The sequence below is a fragment of the Aphis gossypii genome, chromosome 1 (genome assembly GCF_020184175.1).
Source record: "Aphis gossypii isolate Hap1 chromosome 1, ASM2018417v2, whole genome shotgun sequence".
Taxonomy (NCBI): Eukaryota; Metazoa; Arthropoda; class Insecta; order Hemiptera; family Aphididae; genus Aphis; species Aphis gossypii.
In genome coordinates this window covers 31,885,413-31,906,071 of record NC_065530.1, presented here as the reverse complement: position 1 = coordinate 31,906,071, position 20,659 = coordinate 31,885,413, and the positions used below count along the sequence as shown (strand labels likewise).

Here is a 20,659-nt window from a genome sequence, read left to right as displayed (position 1 = left end):
TCTATGGAAAAGTACAAAAAAAATTAATACATGCAATAGATACCATATTAATAGAAAAAAAATTCGATCCAACAAAAAACTACTATGTTGAAACTAATATTTCCAGTTCTTTTTCTATCAAGAAATGTTTTTTTCTTTATTTACAGGACTGCAGTCTTTTTTATATTTCATGAGCTATAAACTTACTCGAGTATTAAAAATGTCAAATTTCATTGTACCTACTATGACTGTACTATCTACACCAGAACACTCAATGTTATCGAATAACATCGGTATTCTATACAAACATAATATATGATTGAAATTTCTTTGAGTCATTATAATCATAAACCTACTCAATATGAAGTAATGATGTGCGCCTAAACCATCATACATTTTTTAAATTTATTAATAAAATAACTATAATAATAATTCTTATCTATTACGGATAAGAATAAGTTAAAATATTGAATTGGACAATTAAATATAACGATGAGATATTACACACACACATACACGCACAAATATTAGAAATAAGGAGCCCAATTTTTCGGTCACTCCAGACGTGTCAATGTGTCATTATTGTCCTTTGGTACAGAAGTTTTAAGACCAATGTAAAAGACTACGGAGATCGTCTATGCGGAAGGATGTAATCGTAAAAATTAATTGCAAAAATGCGAACGTTAATAATAACTAATTTTTGCCAAATATTTTTCGATATGACGATATTTACAATATAAAGGCCATTGAATTTATTTTAAACTATTGTAAACCACATTCAAGTTTTTATTTTGCACAGAAAAACAGAGCTCACGTGTGGCCGAACCTATTAGTAAAGATTATAAATATTTGAGTAGAAATTCATAATCTGAGTTTTCAAATCTTCTAAAATCTAAGGAGATATCATCTTATCCAATTGTTAATGTTAAATAATATTTAATAACAGATGTTTTGGATTATAAATTTTAACAATTGATACCTAATAATTAATAAATTCTATTAAGATAAAAAGGGTCATAAGTTATGATGTGTAATTAAAATTGTGAGTAGTGTGAAATTAGTTAGTGTGTTAATCAATTTAACCAATTCAGTATATAATGTCAATGAATAAAATAAAGACACCCAATGAATAAAATGTGTTGTACAAAAATCAGATTATTTTAAGAGATTTTAGTCAGTTAGATAAAGTTTGAATAATATAAATTTTAGATTTATTACAGTATTAATAGAATCATGTTTAAGATTATATAATACATTCTAGCCAACTAAAACTTGAATAATATACCAATGAAATCAAAACTAGTTTTTTTCCCCTATAAACAGTTTTTGAATACAACTATAATACCAAATGCATAAATATTGTATTAGTAGTTAATTTAAGTAATTATAAATATACAATTAACACTTTAAAAATTGGTTTTATACTTACCTCAAGCACTGAATAAGCTATTCCATTCAGTTAAGTTCTTAGATCACAAATCGCAGGTACCAAATCGATACTTTCTACTTTTGCAGTACATTCAACTATAGCTATACTACTTTTTAACAGTATTATTTGAGACTTTTGTACAAACCGTGGCCACATCAGAAAGTTTAGGCTTATTCATATTATTAAAAATATTAAGCACTTAAATACTCAATGCAGTGTGAAAAATAAAAATACTTATAATCTGTCAATTATGACGATTGCTAATTTTTTTGATAATAACAGTAAAAACCTTCATAATTAGTTAAAATAGCATATTATTAGGTTTCAAACTATGATAGTAATAAGTTCCTAAAATCAAACAAATTTAATTTAATTTTAACCACAGAATATTTTTTGTAATACATTTTGAAAAAAATGACTATAAATATCTCAAAAAGATTCAAAATATTTTTTTAAATTGCACTATGTATAAAAAATACTAATAATAAGGTTTTGTAAAGATTTAAAGAATTTATAATAATTCATTATAATTTTCAGCTAGGTTAGCATGCATTGTTAGCCATACACAGAAGACAGTCACTTGAGATAACAATTTTATGAGAAAAAATAAGGCAAAGATTACTATAGGTAATATAAATGAAATATTAAAACTATATTATATATTATTACAAAAAAAAAATGGAATGATTCCAACCTCATTATAAAAATGTAGTACTTATAAATAAACTATACCTAACTAAAAATGGTTTAATTCTTTTAAAAAAAGTATAACATAACATTTTCTTGAGTTTAATTTTCTCATCAGCTTATGGTAACAATTTAATATCTTGTTCACACACAATTGAAATTCCTCTAAAAAAATTTTTATTTTATTAAAAACTCTATAATTGTATAAATAACTAATGTATTTAAAATGTATATAAAGAAACTTACTCATTACTTCTTTTCACCTCATAATATGTATCAACCATATCTCTGGCAGACAATTTACGTAAGAAATTAGCATCATGCGTGATGATGAGCAATTGGAATGATTTTTGAGCGCTGCGACGTGTTATAATTCTTTAAAAAAAAAAAAAAAACAATAAGTTATATTTTATATTTACCTATATTAAAACACAAATAATAACGTATTTATTTATTCAACATACTCTGATAATGATTCAGCTAAACTTTGAATATTAGATTCATCTAAATTTGTAGTAGGTTCATCTAATGCAAGTATGCCACAATTTTTACTGAATGTTTCTGCTAATGCCATTCTTACAATTAGACAAGCCAAAACCTAACATACATAAAAAACAAAAATTGGACATAATATAATAAAAATAAAAAACGTGTTCACTTTTACTTTTTGACCTGCACTGCATCTTCCTCGCATATCCAATTCAATATCATTTTTTATCTGTACGACTCTATAGTTAAAGGTCCTTTTCTTACCTAGACAATATGCTAAATTTATAAAAATGTTTTAAAAATAATAATTAACGTATTCATATTATTTAAATGTATCAATACTTGTATCTGTCTGTATTGGTTTATCATCAGAAGATGTTTTTATTTGAATATAATCAATGTCATTGCCGGTATAAATATCTCTCCATAATTTTTTAATAATAGTATTAATACTTTGCATTCTTTCTTTATGAAACCGATTCATTGCCCACTCAAGAGCTTTATTATACTTTATCAGATCTTTTTCAACACGGTTTAATATTTCTAGCTGCACTTTTCCATGTAAATATATGTCTTCAGAATTTTTGAAATGAATAGCTGTCAACTCTTCTGTGATTTGACTAATGATATTCTCCAGCTCTTGTTTTCTACCAAGGGATTTGTTTTTCTGAAAAAATATTAGTTAAGTATTTGTAGATTATTCAATACAAAACGGAATAATATTACCTCAACTAATAAATCTCCAGCTTTTTTTCTATTAGCCTCTTTTTCACTGATTAAACTGCTCACATCCATAGTTCCAACATCTTCATGAAGTTTGTTTATTTTAGATAAACATTCAATTTCTTCTTTTGATTTCAGTCTTAATTTTTTGTTATTTTCTAAGTCTATTTTTTTAACCTAAAAAAAAATTGTTGTTAACTAATATAAATATATTTTTATCGTTGACTAAAACATTTTTTTTTATATTTTAAGAGAAGCATATACAACAATATGCAACTCCTACAACTTCTGAGCCCTAATTATATATATTGAATTATGGTAAAAATATGGGTACTAATAACTTGTGTAATATAGTAAATAACTTTGTATTTTTTTTATTTATATTTAATGATAAATATTAAAAGTAAAAACAAAAATTACCTCTTGATTGGCATTAAATTCATTAATGGAATCAATTTGATTTTGTAAGTTTTTTTGTTCTTCAATATAATTCATTTTTTCTTTAGTGAGATTATCTAATAAACTATTTGTTTCCTTAATGCGTAGAGCCCATTCTTTTTTTTCATAATTTTCAATTGAAGACTGCAAGTTATTTATTTCTTGAATTTTTTTTTCAAGAATAATAATCTGAAAATGTTTAAATTATTATAATGATAAAGTTTGATAATTTAAAATAAGGGACACTATTACTTCTCTTCTATTATTTTCAATTTGTCTATTTTGTTGTTTTTTAGTTTGCTCGAAAGTATTAATACATGTATTCAACTTTTCTTGTATTGGTTCTATTGTTTTTCTAGCATTGTCCAATTCCAAACTTAATGTTGCTTCAAGATTTTGTAAATCTTTTAATTTATCTATTACACTTTTTTCATCTTGCATTTTACTTTTAATATTTAATTCATCACTAGTTATTTTATTTTGCTGTGTTTGTAATTTGTGTAAGGTTTCAGTATATTCATTTAATTCGTGCTGTTTTTTTTCCAAAACATTGCAAATTTCATTTATAGTATTTTTTAAAGCATTCTTTTCAGAAATTGTATCTTGAAGATTTCTAATGGAACCAGATTCACTCATTTTTGTTGTTAAACGCTGCTCTTCTTTTAAATATCGTTTAACATCATTATCAAAACTATCAATCATTATTATATCAGATTGAATATTCTTTGCATTTGTTTCATTAGTCTCTAGTTTTCCATTTTCATCTGACAATTTAGTAAGTTCATCACGACATTTTCTCAAACTATTACTTATAATTTCAAGTTCATTTCTAAAAAAAAAAAAAAATTAATTAAATTAAATTGTAAAAAATGTGTAAACATAAAATAATATTAAATTAAATAGATTTACTTGAGTTGAGGTATTTCTGTTTGTTTCAAAACTGATATCCGAGTATGAGTAGGTCTTAATTGTTGAAGTTTTGATTGCTTTTCTAAATGTATTTCTAATTGTGTAGTTGTTACTTCTAATTCACTTGGAATTTTATGTACTCTCATATTTAACTGTAATAACATGTAAATATTAATAATTACTTTAGACTTCAGTCTTCAGTAGATTTATTATTTTAAAACTAACATCATTAATCAGTTCAGTCACTTCATCAACAGAACCAAAACATCGATGACATAATGGACAACTAGGATCCTGAGCTTCTAAATTTTTTATATATCGCCTAAAAAGATGACCAGAAGTTGATACAGAACCTTTTTGAGCCTATAACAATAATGTATACATAAATATATTTTAAAATATAACTGTTAAAACCAAAAGAAAAATTAAAACTAGTTATAGTAAAAAAAGCACGTTATAATGAAGATTTTATTATTAACTCGGAAGTGGTGCTGTTGATCTTTTTGACATATTTGATATTATTATTCTAATGCTGAAAAGTTAGTTTATTAAAATACATTATATGGTTATATACTTATATAATATACGTAGCATTATAAATTTATAACAAATAGATAACGTATACACTACATATGAATGAAAGGTATTAAGAATAACCAATTGTATTGACTAATATAACATTAAATAATAACCAAGTTAACAATAACTTTAGTCAAATAGACCAATGACATCTCTACTGTATTAATAGGTTAATAAATCCAGTAATACATTTTTCTTTTTAATAAAATTACCACAGTAAAAACTAATTGTAAATTAATTAATTAACTCAGATTATAAAAATAGCTTTAAACAATATATTAATAAACAAAAAACTATTAATTACTTGCAATTCTTCCACTTTTTCATTGACTTCTTTTAATATTGTTTCGTATTCTTGACCTTGACACATATCACTTAGAGCATTCTCATCATTGGAAAGATCTATTTGTTTTGTACGCAATTTTTCTTTAGTGTGGTTATAATTTGCTTCTAGTGTAGTTAACTGCTTTTGTTTTTCAGCTATACTTTTCCGGTTACATCTGATTGTATCAGACTAAAATTTTAAAATAATTGTATAATTTAGCAAATGTTTTCAATTTTAAATATAGAGATGAGATATTAATATATATATACTAAATACTGATCACTTACTAATTTATCTAAAAATGATGTAAACTCAAGTTTAAGTTTTTCCTGTGGTATAAATCCAAGTAAATCTTTTAACACACAATTCACTTTGTTTTTACTAAAGAATAACAAAATATATTTTATATTCAAATTAATTTTCAATTATTTTAATATTTCTACTTACAGTATTTTGAGTTTATTTTCTACTCCAGATTTATTCAATATAACAGTGTCAAGTTCTGCTTGAACGATACTTAATAACTGTAATTTTTGTTCTTCTTTTTCTATAACTTCTAATTTTATATTCTGTCTATAAATATTAAAGAAAATAAATAAAAATTATGGTTATTTTAATATAAATACTAAATTATATTAAACATTTTTACTCATGTTTTTCTGCCTTTTTTTTATTTAGTTCTGTTTTAACATTTTCAATATTGAAAGATCCCCTGAGCTTATTTAATTTTGTTTCAATATCAAATTTTAATTCTTGTAAAGCAGATAACTTTTCAGCTGAATGTTTTACCTTAATATTGTACATTAATCATTAATAAGATAATATAATTTAAAATTTAAAAATTTAAAATTTATAAAATAAATTTAAATTACTTGTTCAACATCTCTTTTAAATTTTTTAATTTCAGACGTATTTTCCAACATTTGTTTTTCTTTGATTTTAATTTCTTGATCTAGTTTTGCTTTTTCTACTCTCATTGAATCAATATTTGATTGCAACTTGGTTTCAACTTCTCTATGTTCTTTTAGTGTAGATTCTAATTTATCATTCATAGAATTTAAACTATTTGAAAGATTATGTATCACTTGTATACGATTAAATTCAGTTAAGTCTGGCACTAAATATACATTAATTAAAGTATAAAAATTAATTTAAAAAAGCATAAAATCTAAATACTTACAATTAATCTGCATTGCATTCCCTAATTCAATTATTTTTACATTTTGTTTTTGTACATTATTTTGATTTTGTTTTTCTTCACTTTGATATCGTCCTAAATTTATTTGTTCTTTGCTTATATTTTCTTGAATTTTATTTTCATTAGCAATTGCATCATTTTTTTGACAAATAAGTTCATATTTTTCTTCTTCTTTTTGACTATATGAAAATAATATAAATAATTAGAAATAATATTATAAATAAAAATTAACTTAGAAATACATGTTACAATTAGGTTAATAATATTGAAATATTGTAATTAATACAAACTTTATTATTACTATTACTATTTAAAAGATAATATACACAATCTGTACTAAATTTAGTACAATAAAAGTATGTGATGATAAAACAAAATTTTTAGTGAATTTTGGGAAAAGAAGCCACCAATTAGTGACAATTGACTGAAGTGTAATACAAACTAAAAATTAATAAAAAAAAATTGAATATAATATTTACTTAATATGTATTTTATTTTTAACTACAACTTTAAATAGTTTTATTATTTTAACATTTTATTTAAAATAATTTTTTAAAGATTAACTCATAGGTCAAACCCCAAATTATTCTATCACTTTATATTCAATAAATATACATTTTAAATAACTTACAGCAAATTTTTATTAAAATTGTCTAATGCTTCATTGAGATCTGAATCATTTCCTTTAAACTCTAGCTTGATCAATAATTTCAAATCCTTCTTAGCTAATCGAATAGAATTCAAAGTTCCTTCACAAGTTAATAATTTATTTTTTAAAGAAGAAAAATTTTGTTCTTTATACAATATTTCATTAAATCTCTTATCTAATGGCTCTATTTCTTTTTCAATATTGTTCATTTTTTGTTGTAATTCATCTAAACAAGATTTTTTATTTTCAAGTGTAGCTCTTTTGTTACGTGCTTCTTCTCGATATTGCCAAAAATGTTGTATATTATTGTTTGCTGTTCTTTTATCTAAAAAAATTTAATTATAAATATTAAATAATAAAATAAAAGTACCAGCATAATTTTGAAATATAAATTAACAATCATACAGATCGTTTGATAATAAGTCACATGAATACAGAAGATAAATAAGAAGAAAATTAATTATTACTACATTTACTACATTAGTATTAGCTATCTAACACCTGTAAAACAAATGAAGAACAGCAATATAACCAAACATCTGTATCAAAACAATTAATATATTTTTTTTTTTTTTATTTGTGTGTAATGTATAAAGAGTATAAGTGTAATAATCTATTCCTAATATTTAATTGTTCAAGAACAAATCTTTGTAATGTGGTTATGTTCCATATGTAAAACAGACAAAAAACTTTAATAAAAATGTGGCATATTTTAAGTAAACATACAATAAAGTCAAAATATAAATTCTTGTTTACCTGGCTGACCAGGGCCTCTTAAATTTTTTCAATATTAGGATTCATAACTAAATGAAAAATGTGTATTTTATTTATTTATGAGTATAACTCAGTAATTCAAATTCTTTATAAACTAATAACAAAGTTTAGTTAATTTAATACATTTTTATATTTCCATGCACACAAGTGAATGAGAGTTTACAAAACTTAATATTTAAAATATTAACTTAGATTTTTGATAATCCAACAATGTCTAGATTAGTGACATGTGATCAAAACAAGTGTGGTTAGTATTAGTGCAAGTAATGCTGCATTCAGTTAATAAAAATACTTTTAGAAATACATTTTCTAGTACATTTAATAATTGAATTTTTTTTGGCACCTTCCAATCTTCAAATACCACAGTACACTATAATAGATATATAGATACTTTAATTTATCTGTTTATTTAAGAAGATATTATTCAATATTAATAAAACATAAAATTCTAATGAAAAACACTACCTATTTTAATAAAAGTTAGATATTTATTTAATAAACTGTAATTATATTTATTGATTTCTTTTTCAATAAGATATATTATTTTCTATTGTAAGTGTACATTAATTGTAAAAAAAAAAAAAAACATTTTTAACTGAAAATTTATTGTCAGTGTTGCATACTATATATAGCACACTAATCTCTAAACTCTATACTTAACTCATGCATCATGTGATTACATGATTAACATTAAGGAACCTCAATTTAATAAAAAAATATTAGTTATATCTCACCTCCACTAATACCCTTTATTTCCATTTGAATTTGTTTAATGCATTTGTCATATTTTCCAACATCAAATATTGAATCAAATTTTTCCTTTACCTTTTTGTCTTCATCTAAAGGCCTATAAAAATAGTTTGATTTTTAATTTTTTATGCATTAACTGCAAATACTTTAAACATACCAACTAGAGTCTTCTTGATGACAAAAAACGACATCTTTTAAAATAGGTTTTGAAACACCTAAATAAGTACACATGACATCATCAAGATCTGCACATTTGTGTGAAGTACTCTGGCCCTAGATTTGTATGTAACATCATAATTAATGGAAAATATATAGAGAATAGAAAAATCTTTATATTTATTTTTAATTTAAAAGCAATGGTTTTTACTAATTTAATTATGCAGTCACCCTTTACCACTAAAAAAAATCATCAACATTTTTTTTAATAGAATAAATTCTATGATATTTTTCAGGCATGTAAATGTACTTGATAAATGAGTGTCTCTAATCACTTCAAGAATAATTTGTATATATTGTTCAATTTTTAATCAATGAAAATGCTTTATAAAAATTAAAAATGCTCCCCTTGCAAAAAAAGATAGTATTTCTTATATTTTTTATTTACTACTTTAAAACGAAGATTTTTTTTTTTTTTTTTTAAATATACTAACTTTTCTAGAAATTGTTTGATCGAGCGATTTTGTAGTGACAGTTGTTAATTTTTGAGTTGATTCTAAAGTCTTAGACACCACTACACGGGTATCTTTGGTATCGTGAAATGATAGTTTTACATTGCCTTTAACCTAAAAACACACACAAATACAATATCATTAAATAATAAAAAAATAAATAAATGAAAAATAAAAAAATATATGCTAATTACAGTATGATGATCTGATAGTTTAGGATCCCAAACAAAACCACCTTGTTTAGTATTTCTTGGTAGATCTGAACATGTGATATATTTCAGACATTCAATTATAGTTGTTTTTCCACAACCATTTTGCCCCAAGATCAGCGTCAGAGGTCTTTGGAATTTTAAAGTTTGTTTTTCATCTGGATGATAACTTCTAATACCTTGAATTGATATTGATTCTAATGTAGACATTTTCTAAAAATAAAAATATCTTCATTTAATTTATCTTTTATTATAAATTTAATATTATTTTTTCATTAATTTTATAGCAACGCAGGATAAAAACATTCTGAAATCACATATGATAATAAAATGGGTTTCTTATAAAGTTATAATCGAGGTTATAATGTATGAAATTAAAATATCAAAATATAAAATTGTAACAAATTGTTCAATTGAGCAAATTATTTATTTATGAGTGATAAGTCACAATTTTATAGAAAATGACTGTATAAATATAGATAGTTTATATTTGAAATAACTCAAAATTGTATGTTACTTCAATGGTTATGACATTTCATAAGTTTACTAAATGTTAGAGCAGTTTTTATTATTTCTTGTAAGTTTTATTTTTCTAACTTAACCCCAAACATATATAATCAGTTGAAGTCATAATGTTTTAACTAAATACAATTAATAATATATTCCATGCTGTCACCGAACACTATATTTAGACAGTTCATTTGAAATGGGAAAAATTCTGTGTTGATTCATAAATAATTAATTTTATTATAAACCTAAAATTATGAATTATAAAATACTCAGTTTGTCATACCTATTATATCTTGGTAGCTGAATATAAAACTTTAATAGTATGGTACAAAAGGTTGAAGAGTTGAAGAGGATATGCAATTTTAAAAAAATGTATGAGCTGGTATAATTTACTTCAATTCTACTATAATAATTACGATCCAGTTTTAATATCAGTCAGTATGGTGTTCTATAACCTATGAGATTGAAAAACTAACTTTGCATTTAAAATATTATCCATAAGTATGAGCTAAGGAAAGGCAAGGGAAGCAGCTGCCTCTCCTCCAAGATGTCCTGCCCCAGAAATTTGCTATCAAACTATTTAATAATTATATAAAAAATATGCATTATGTGAACAAAATACTAAAATAATATAGTATTATTATGCCTATATAATTTTAAATTTTCTAATAAAACAGCTTCAACAACGTTTACTGGATCGTTTTATGAAAATAATAACAGCCAAATATATACTATAACCTCAATTCATTTAAATACTCAAACCTGATAATGCAATTTAAATATCAGAAAATTGTTATTACCGATTAAATTTTCTGTTTTTTAAAAGAGACCACATAGCATCATACACTGTTATGATATTATTTTTATGTTTAAACCTATTATTATAAAAATTGATGAAGGTATACTTAATAGTTTAATACAACCACATCCATGATTTAGTTTAAGAATTAATTTTAAAGATTGTTGTTTTACCTCAAGACGGTTGACCTATCCCCTTCATGGTTGGAAAAAAAAATCAAGGGGGCCTTTGCCTTCCCAAACCAATTATTGTTTCTAACACCTAAAGAGTTCTAGATAATAGAAGCTTTTCACATTTAAGTGATGAAATAAAAACATTATAAAAATGTACGTATAGGCACATTCAATAGGTTATAGGTAATCAGTGCCAAATCTAGGGGGGGGGATGAGTATCCTTGCCCAGGCACTGTTGGTATAAGGGCATAGCCGCAACTAGATATCATGAAGTAAGTGTGCATACCTTAATTTAGGGCTTAAATATAATTTTAACATTTTAAACACATCGATTTGAGGGCCCAATCGATATACTATAAACAAAAAAAATACATTGGTTTGGAGCTGATATGCAATGCACACCGTGCACGCCCAATAGTTGCGGCACTGTATAAGGGAGCTTTTTAGTGTTGACAACCCACACACTAATACTATGTAAGGGCGCTACATTTCGCTACATTTCAGCGCTCAACTTTTCTAGATTCGGCACTGTATATATTAAGTATAATACATATTGAAATTTTATAAAAATCTTAATCTATAAAACTTTATCTAACAAAAAATTAATGGTTATCGTGAACTGTGAAGAACTTGTACAACACCTTACACCACTGAAATTATATTATATTGATAGAAAACATTGTATTAAAAATTTGAATTAGGTTATTGATAGAACTATAATTAAACCAGACTAGATGTCTAGATATAGTCCATATAGACCAATGATAAATAAAATCAATCAACAAAATAAGTTCAAACGTAACAGATCTCATAACAATCATGTTTTATACTCACTACATTAGTTTTCCAGAGAAATAACTTACAAATCTAGTATTTAAAATAAATTATATCACGAGAATATCGTGACGATACAATATTAGAGGACAGAAATACTTGGTCACTAATCGGTAACTACTAACTACTAACAAGTAACTTTAGTAGTTTAGTAACTACTTAATTGACAGTTTGACTTTGACACTATGATAGCATTAAGTTGTAGGCACTTTCCAGAAATTCGTTACTTGTAATCGGAGACTATTTTTCCCCATAAAATTGGAATCGATGATAAAAAAAAATTCGTTATAATATTTGGTTATATCAAAGAACAAACCAATCACTTCGGTAGTTCGGTTACTAACACGATTAAAGATATAAATAAATAATATCTTTAATCGTGGTTACTAACCGGCAAGGTTTTTAGATTATAACCTAACCGTGATTATAGTATAGATAATATATATTATCTATAGATTATAGATTATCTACAGTGTTTACGTGTGCTGATAGGTGATCTGCACTCTGCAGTCTGCGAAGTGCAAAATAGAGCAAGCGCCAATCTGCAAAAGTGCTAACTGCAAAGTCGAAAAACGTTAAGTGACCTGTCAACTAAAAACGAAACACGAGAGTGGTCGTTTGATTATTAAGAACTACTTAAAGTTTCAAAAGTTGTAAAAATGTCGCTGACGACCGTCGAAGTAGACGAATTCGAGTTATTGAATGCGAAGAATTCGTGGATATCCAAGTCCTGTCTAAAAGATATCAATAGAGTTGAATGCCATCCAGTGTAAGTTTGATCGTCATTAGTTGTTTTAAATTTTAATTTTTACCGATGGGCTCGAATGCCTAAACAATTTTAAACCATGTTATTTTACAGTGCTTCATAACAATTCTTTGGCATACATACATACCCTATTGTATTAAATACGTTAAAATAAAATAAAATAAATAAATAAATATTTATCAATTAATTATATTAGTAATAATTTAAATAACTTAAATTTGTTTAGTTACGTAATAGATACATACTCGGGTACCTATTTGATTAAATATTTTGAATATGTACCTAATTTATGTAACAAAAGTAGATTGAAATTTGTTTGAAGTAGAAAAAAAAATGTTTACTCTACTCAATATATTTTATATTTCTACAATAATATTCTATCTTTATTAGTACACTAACTTATCAATGTCTATTACTTTTTGTTAGAATAATATAGTATTGTAATGTTATAGGTACCAATGAACATTATTTCATTTATTTGTTTGTTTTTATATTTTCGTATTTTTATTAAAGATTACCTGTAAAAGGCGAAAAAAATGTTCTTGTGACTTCAGCACTACCATATGTCAACAATGTTCCACATCTTGGTAATATAATTGGTTGTGTTTTATCTGCCGATGTTTTTGCAAGGTAATTATTTTAAATAATATGATCTGTTTGAACATAAGTCATTATTTATTATATAATAATATATGCATTATGTACTATAATTTTTTATAATTTAAATGTATCATATATTAATATGGCAAGTTTAACATTATACAAACTATAATATATTAAATACGTATAGTGAATGTTTTTGACAGTAGTTAAAGTGTAATATTATTGTTGTATTCTTATTAAGTAATTTACCATTAAATCAAATTAATCATTGTTTTTTCCTTTTATTTAATAGATATTGTAGATTACGTGGTTGGAATACATTGTACATTAGTGGTACTGACGAATATGGTACTGCTACTGAAACAAAAGCATTAGAAGAAAAATTAACTCCGCAACAAATTTGTGACAAATATTTCAAAATTCATAGTGAAATATATACGTGGTTCAATATCAGTTTTGATCATTTTGGTAGAACTACATCACCAAAACAAACCGAGTAAAAATTGTACATTTATAATTCTAACTTTTATTGTAATATTATATTTAAATTAAATTAGTTTTAAAAAATATATATATTGATTTGTATTTAATTTAGAATTGTTCAAGAAATATTCAAAGAAGTACACAATAATGGTTATACTACTACTGCATCTATGGAACAACTTTTATGTGAAAATTGTGATAGGTATGTTATTTATCAAAATACATTTCTTACGCCACACATGCAGACAATTTCTTAATTTTTATATTATTACCTATTCTGACATTATTAATTTTGTTTTAGATTTTTAGCCGATCGATTTGTTGAAGGAACATGTCCTCTGTGTAAATATGAGGACGCTAGAGGTGATCAATGTGATGGTTGTGGTCATTTAATAAATGCTACTGAACTTTTAAAACCTAGATGCAAGGTTTGTCAAAAAACACCAGTTGTACGTAGTTCTCAGCAACTCTTTTTGAATTTACCCAAAGTTGAAGCTAAACTTAATGATTGGGTAGATAAATCTGGTGATGATTGGTCTTATAATGCTAAAGTGATAACTAAGTCTTGGTTAAAAGATGGGTTGAAAGAGAGATGTATTACAAGAGATTTGAAATGGGGAATTCCTGTACCACTTGAAGACTTCAAGTCAAAAGTATGCTGTTAATTTTAACACTTAATGATTTTTGTTTTTACATTATTAGCAAAATATCTCAAACAACTGAGTTTATAGGTGTTTTATGTTTGGTTTGATGCACCGATTGGCTACATGAGTATGAGTGCTGTTTATACGCCAGAATGGCGTAAGTGGTGGCAACCTGAAGACGATACTAAAATAACATACTACCAATTCATGGCAAAAGATAATGTGCCTTTTCATTCTGTTATGTTTCCAGTATGCCTTTTTTCTACTGAACGAAACTATACAATGGTCAATCATATAATGGCAACAGGTTTGTGGTTGCAAAAATGTTGAACCTAATCAGTATTTATGTATATTTTTATTGTTTTAGAATATTTAAACTATGAAGATGGTAAATTTTCTAAGTCCCGCGGTATTGGAGTATTTGGAAATGATGCTCAAGATACAGGGTTGCCTGCTGATGTTTTTAGATTTTACTTATTATTTGTCCGTCCTGAATCTCAAGATAGTTCATTTAGCTGGGCTGATCTAGCTACTAAAAATAATTCTGAATTGTTAAACAATTTAGGAAACTTTTGTAATAGGTAATTTAAATATAGATCTTTACATAATTATGCTTATGTATTTTGATTGTTTAGAAAAATAATGTGTACTCTTACATAATTATTAAATACTAATTTGTATAAAACAAATATTTCAGAGCTTTATCATTTTTAGAAAAGTTTTTTGATTGTGTTATTCCTGAAATTCAATTAGGAAATGATGAACTCACTTTATTAGCATTAGTAACGCGTGACCTCAAAGAATACTTAAGTATGTTGGATAAAGCAAAACTTAGAGATGGTTTACGGCTCATACTTTCAATTTCTCGTCATGGTAACCAATACATGCAATTCCAAAAACCATGGGTGTTAATTAAAGGATCTAATGAAGAAAAGTAATAATAAATATGAAAATAAAAGTACTATTTATTTTACTCGACTAATATTATTGCATAATATTTTAGAATCAGAGCAGGTACAGTCATTGGACTAAGTTGTAATTTAGTGTGTTTACTAGCCGTTATGTTACAACCTTATATGCCACAAACTGTTAATATAATCGGAAAACAGTTGAACATTGATATCTCTTCATTTTTATTAAATAATTTCGTAGCCGTTTTCTTGCCATCTGGACATAAAATTGGAAAAGTATTACTTAATAGTTTTATGCTTATAAACAATAAACGCTAATTTATTTTTATTTAAATCACAGCCAGCTCCATTATTTGAAAAAATTGATCCATCAGTCGTCAATCAATTAAAAAGTCGTTTTGCTGGAAAACAGAAATCACAGGAAAAAGAATTAGCAATGGCTTCTGGATTGGATATTAAACAAATTACAACAGTAGAACAAATGGAAGAAGCTATTTCTAAACAAGTATGTAAACTTATTTTAATGAATTTAAAAGTTATCTATGTTTCAAATTTTTTTTTAAACCATTAAAAAAAAAAATGATTATATTGTAATTTATATTATACTCGTTTGATGTTAGGGAGATACAGTGCGACAATTAAAACAAAGTGGAGCACAAAAAAGTGAATGGGAACCATATGTTTTAACGTTATTGGAGATGAAGAAAAGCTTAGAAAAAATGAAATTAGCTACTAATCCAATATCTATTGAAGATTTAGAAAAAGAAATTTCCAAACAGGTAATTGCAATATAACATAACAATTTGGATGGGATTATTTATCAATATGTGTTAAACAATTAAATCTACCTAAACTTACAACTAATTTGTGAAGTGTACGATAATTATAATCTCCATTATGATTACAAACTTATTGTAAAAATATTGATCCTTTATTACTTTTTAAAATTTTAAAAGTTAACCATGCATGTTTGTTTTCATTTCATCATATAATTACAAGATATTTACAAAACATTTCTTAAATATGTATATATATAAAAATAAATATTCAATATATTTTTTTTGTAGTAATTTTAATGTCTTCATAATTTATAGTCTAAGTGGATTTTAAACTAACATTATTATTCAAATTCTAAGTAATGATTGGTACATTGTTTCACTGTTAACTGTTCAGCACTCAGTATACACTAACCATGAACTGTGTCAATAGAAATTCAAAACAATTGATTAACTGCAAAATGTATTGTCATGAATATTAGTAAATAATAAATGGATAATCTTTTTAATTATAATATTTACTAAATTTTAATAATTTATTGACAGGGCGACAAAGTACGAAAACTGAAGGAAGCAAAAGTTGAAAAAAGTGAATTACAGCCTGAAATTGATTTATTGATACAATTGAAATCTAAATTATCTATATCAAAAGGCATTCCAGTTGAAAACGGACAAAAAATGAAACAAAAACCAACTAAAAAATAAACTTGACTATAATTTTCATTGTGTTGAATTTTGTTCCTTTGCTATGAGATAAGATAATAGTTAAGTAAACAGTTTTTTTCAGTCCTATAACTCAAAATTACATATTTCCAATAAAAATTTAATAAACTTTAATTTTTATCATCTAATATTTCTTTAACTCTCTTTAAAATATATTTATTTTATCCAACTGTTGTTACAACTATATACTTATTACATAAAAATTGTATTAATTTATAGTTGAGTAATTGTCATTTTTAATATCTGTAAATATCATAGTAAATAAAGATATCCGATATGCAATAAATATTATTTATAAATAAATCTGTTAATATACATTTGGTAAATTATTATGTGTTATATATTATTGGTAAACACTTATCACATTTACTAAATAGTATTGTGTCAAGTACTCATTAGTCATAATTTAAACTCAAGAATCTGAACAAGTGAATATTCTGGAAGTCAAGCCTTTTAAAACAATAACAAACTTATGTAGATTTAATGTCCAGGTACCATGAATAATTTTAACTATATATTATACTTATGTGCACTGAGCTTATCTGTTATAAAACAAGACAAAATTTATTAATTTATTATAATGAATATTATAAAAAAACATACTAGTGAGTTTCGGGTATTCTATGATTCCGTGTTGTAGAAGCAACAAGCCCACACATAAAATTATATAGGTGATTAATAATCAGGCACAGATCCAGAGGGGGTGCTATAGCACCCCCTTAGAATGTTGCTTCCTGGAAAAACTCTACACATGTATTTTTCAGTAGGCTGGGTTCATTTTTAAACAAAATTGGTACAAAAAAAAAAAAAAATTGAGTAGTAATTCTTTTCCAAATAAATAGATAACCGGATGTAATCATAAAGAAAATTGATTCCAAAATTAATGGTAACTATTATGAAATATTAAATAGTGTTATCAGTTATAACAGATGGTATTTTATATTAAATTATTACATTAATGATTAATTAGCACTTAATACAATTTTCAATCAGGTTAATGTTGAACCATTAAAAAACAATGCACTCACAATTGTTTTAAAATCAGAATATAAAAGCTCTACATGTAGATATTTCTGCTTCAGTAATAATAACTATAATAACTATATAGTATTGTATTTTAGTTCTGTCGTATTAATTAATTAATATACATCAATATACTTTATATAATAATCAATTGTTTTATAATTTTATATTTTTCCTCATGTCCTCATTTTTTTTTAATATTGGGTACAGGCGCTAACTGGCTGGGATGCTACAGCATCCCTTTCCCTACGATGTATTTGCCCCTATATCGGTATGAATGTGCCTTAATTACTCAATACTTAAAGTGAATGTAAATTTTGAAGGCGAAAGTTACAATATTCTAATAAAATTGTAGGTAAATCTATTATTTATAAAATATTAATAACAATCATAAAGAATACTAATAATAATAATTTTTGTTATTTGCCCTTTAAATTATATAGCATCCCTTGCGGCCTTGCCCTTTTTTACCAGTCTGCGCCTAATTAGACCTGATTACACAATGCGTTTTGTCTTATAAATAATTTTGTTCTATTATACATTTTGCGTATTCATAGTTGTTCAATTATTTAAATTTTATGCTTTGTGCTACAGTTTGTCAATGATTCATCTATCATCAAACAATTTTTAATTATATTTTTATTTTTTACACGCTCAGCTATCTAATATATTTTTATTTTTTTTCATGCAAATAATTTTAGATTCAGAACGGAGTGAGGACAGTATTGATTTTACAATGATGTGTTTTTACTTTTTTTGCGTGTACACTGTACACCATAGTTTGTCGAAATAATGCTTCAATTTAAAACTTCAAAGGTGGTTTCCGATGGAAAATTGAACATCCTTGGAGCATTTGCATTGTACAAGTCAAAAGTAAGAAGTTTTTAGCAGTTTTCAAAAAATTCGGGAAAAACCATAAAAAAAAGTGACTGAAAAACAGAAATTTTTACACAAAACCAGTTTTTGACAAAATTGATGTTATTAAATAGTTATACCTAACTCAAAAACGAATCACTGTAAATTCATGAAATTTATTTTAACCAAATTTTTATACTAGGGCTGGGTTATCTGCACAAGGTTAAATTTTCAAAATATTCTGACTTTTTTGAGCTATTTATAGACCACTGAATTTTTCGATTTTTTTTTTTTTTTCTAAGCATTTATTTTTAGAATATCGATAAAAAAAAACTTGAAAATTTAATAAAAGCTTAAATTAATGCTTTAATTTAAAGAAAAATCATAAAAATAGATTATCTAGGTTCGTATATTTCTAATCGTTGTGATGTGGAAGTCGTATTTTACGAGATAATGTTGAATATGTTGTATACTATTCTTGTGATATCGTAATTTATATCATTTGCTAAAAATTAAAATGATTTAACAATGATCTTAGACGATTCAAAGTTGAAAGTTGAATCTAGAGTCTAGACTACTAGAGATGAGTCACTTATACCATAACAGTTAAAAATTAAATAACAATTTAATTTATTTGTAGAACTTTAGTCTTATACGACTAAACTAAATAGGTATCAATTTAGTTTAATGTAATATGCGTATTAAAAACATTAAATATATTTTTTTATTATAATTATTCTTTAAAAAAAATGTAGATTGATGATGCTATATATTCCGGAACTGATATTTCCAAAACACAATGTAAACAGCATGCATGTGAAAACTTCTTGCGCGGTACATTGGCGAACAAATTAAATGAACGATCTGCAGGTAATTTAAAAGCGTTGAACTGTTCAACTTTTAATATTGTTCATATAATATATACATGTATGTATAATTATTGTCTTACATTTAATCAGAAAATGTTTCAACATCAAAATTTAATGGACCCTCGGAGGAGAAATTCCCATAGGTATATTTCGTTTCAATAGGAATGCATTTCTTGATTAATCAATGGGAGCTACACTAGCTACAGTATTAAGTTACAAGACAACCGATTAAGGAAATTTAAGAAATCATAAGAATTTTTGATGATTTTTTTTTTGATATTTTTAGTGTTATTAATTATAAATATATTACTACTTGTTTATATATATATGGTTTTTTTGGTTATATTTCGTTACAAAATGGTTACATAATCTTGTGTAATTTTGGTGCAAAAATTTAGAACTTGGGGTGCTGGCGTGACGGACCTTAATGTTTGAACTTTGAACCAACAATGCAGAGATAAATACTTAATACATTTAGTATATTTATAGAGCTACTAAAATAATAGTTCACAACTTTAAGCACAGATTAATACACATATATATAAATACGAATCGTATAATATAATTAGTGTACATTTTTTATAACATAATTGGTCCAGTACAATATATTTTTATTACGGAATGAAATAGTTTAAAGATATAATATAATATTATTAGTATAAAAGTGAATTGAAACTATTAATAAGGAACAAAAGTTGTATAAAATAACCGACGCGTGATCGTTGTGTAATCATAGTACAAGACATATCAGTATTAAACTTTAAGGTAAGTTCCTAGTCATAGATAGTTCTAAATGACTAAATGTGTTAACAAAATATTTGAATCTTACAATTTTGTCTATGTTGTCAGTTAATGCCTAGGCATTGACATTTGACAATATCAAC

General features: G+C 25.0%; 3 protein-coding genes and 1 long non-coding RNA gene across 8 annotated transcripts in view; 2 read left to right on the top strand and 2 right to left on the bottom strand.

Annotated features, from left to right (window-relative positions):
- Positions 1 to 20,659, bottom strand: part of LOC114119527 (testis-expressed protein 2) — a 104,023-nt gene that overhangs the window by 61,997 nt on the left and 21,367 nt on the right. The window lies entirely within an intron of this gene.
- Positions 2,042 to 12,463, bottom strand: LOC114119533 (DNA repair protein RAD50). Of its 4 annotated transcripts, none has more exons than XM_050198806.1 (22): positions 12,123 to 12,463; positions 9,792 to 10,019; positions 9,580 to 9,711; positions 9,087 to 9,202; positions 8,914 to 9,026; positions 7,388 to 7,730; positions 6,739 to 6,935; positions 6,431 to 6,675; positions 6,208 to 6,347; positions 6,006 to 6,131; positions 5,846 to 5,939; positions 5,538 to 5,747; positions 4,880 to 5,017; positions 4,655 to 4,806; positions 3,998 to 4,574; positions 3,728 to 3,934; positions 3,311 to 3,484; positions 2,927 to 3,251; positions 2,760 to 2,860; positions 2,560 to 2,693; positions 2,342 to 2,470; positions 2,042 to 2,260 (listed from the first exon to the last, which is right to left on the bottom strand). In XM_050198806.1, exons 2-22 carry the CDS (start codon positions 10,014 to 10,016, stop codon positions 2,215 to 2,217), a joined length of 3,924 nt encoding a protein of 1,307 aa, XP_050054763.1. In that variant the 5' UTR covers positions 10,017 to 10,019; positions 12,123 to 12,463; the 3' UTR covers positions 2,042 to 2,214. The 4 variants fall into 4 exon arrangements, with proteins under 4 accessions (XP_050054763.1, XP_050054764.1, XP_050054761.1 ...); XM_050198807.1 differs by having other exon boundaries at positions 12,152 to 12,463; XM_050198804.1 differs by having other exon boundaries at positions 12,350 to 12,454.
- On the top strand, positions 12,588 to 17,360 carry LOC114119528 (methionine--tRNA ligase, cytoplasmic). Of its 2 annotated transcripts, none has more exons than XM_050198810.1 (12): positions 12,588 to 12,891; positions 13,402 to 13,518; positions 13,784 to 13,987; positions 14,087 to 14,176; positions 14,276 to 14,627; positions 14,706 to 14,925; positions 14,986 to 15,199; positions 15,316 to 15,552; positions 15,622 to 15,805; positions 15,870 to 16,034; positions 16,150 to 16,308; positions 16,624 to 16,835. In XM_050198810.1, exons 1-12 carry the CDS (start codon positions 12,782 to 12,784, stop codon positions 16,642 to 16,644), a joined length of 2,073 nt encoding a protein of 690 aa, XP_050054767.1. In that variant the 5' UTR covers positions 12,588 to 12,781; the 3' UTR covers positions 16,645 to 16,835. The 2 variants fall into 2 exon arrangements, with proteins under 2 accessions (XP_050054767.1, XP_027836910.2); XM_027981109.2 differs by lacking the exon at positions 16,624 to 16,835 and adding an exon at positions 16,852 to 17,360 and having other exon boundaries at positions 12,590 to 12,891.
- On the top strand, positions 19,662 to 20,095 carry LOC126549488 (uncharacterized). Its single transcript, XR_007603603.1, has 2 exons — positions 19,662 to 19,776; positions 19,866 to 20,095. It is a non-coding gene; the product is annotated as an uncharacterized LOC126549488 (long non-coding RNA).

Coding starts and splice junctions, on each gene's coding strand:
- LOC114119533 (XM_050198804.1), bottom strand. CDS start 12,376: ATGGGGAAAAATAGTCTCCGATTACAA. Junction 6,348..6,430: donor TTAAAAGAGATGTTGAACAA/GTAATTTAAATT, acceptor TACAATATTAAG/GTAAAACATTCAGCTGAAAA. Junction 3,485..3,727: donor AATTTAATGCCAATCAAGAG/GTAATTTTTGTT, acceptor ATTTTTTTTTAG/GTTAAAAAAATAGACTTAGA.
- LOC114119528 (XM_027981109.2), top strand. CDS start 12,782: ATGTCGCTGACGACCGTCGAAGTAGACGAATTCGAGTTATTGAATGCG. Junction 12,892..13,401: donor AGAGTTGAATGCCATCCAGT/GTAAGTTTGATC, acceptor TTTTTATTAAAG/ATTACCTGTAAAAGGCGAAA. Junction 16,309..16,851: donor AAAAAGAAATTTCCAAACAG/GTAATTGCAATA, acceptor ATTTATTGACAG/GGCGACAAAGTACGAAAACT.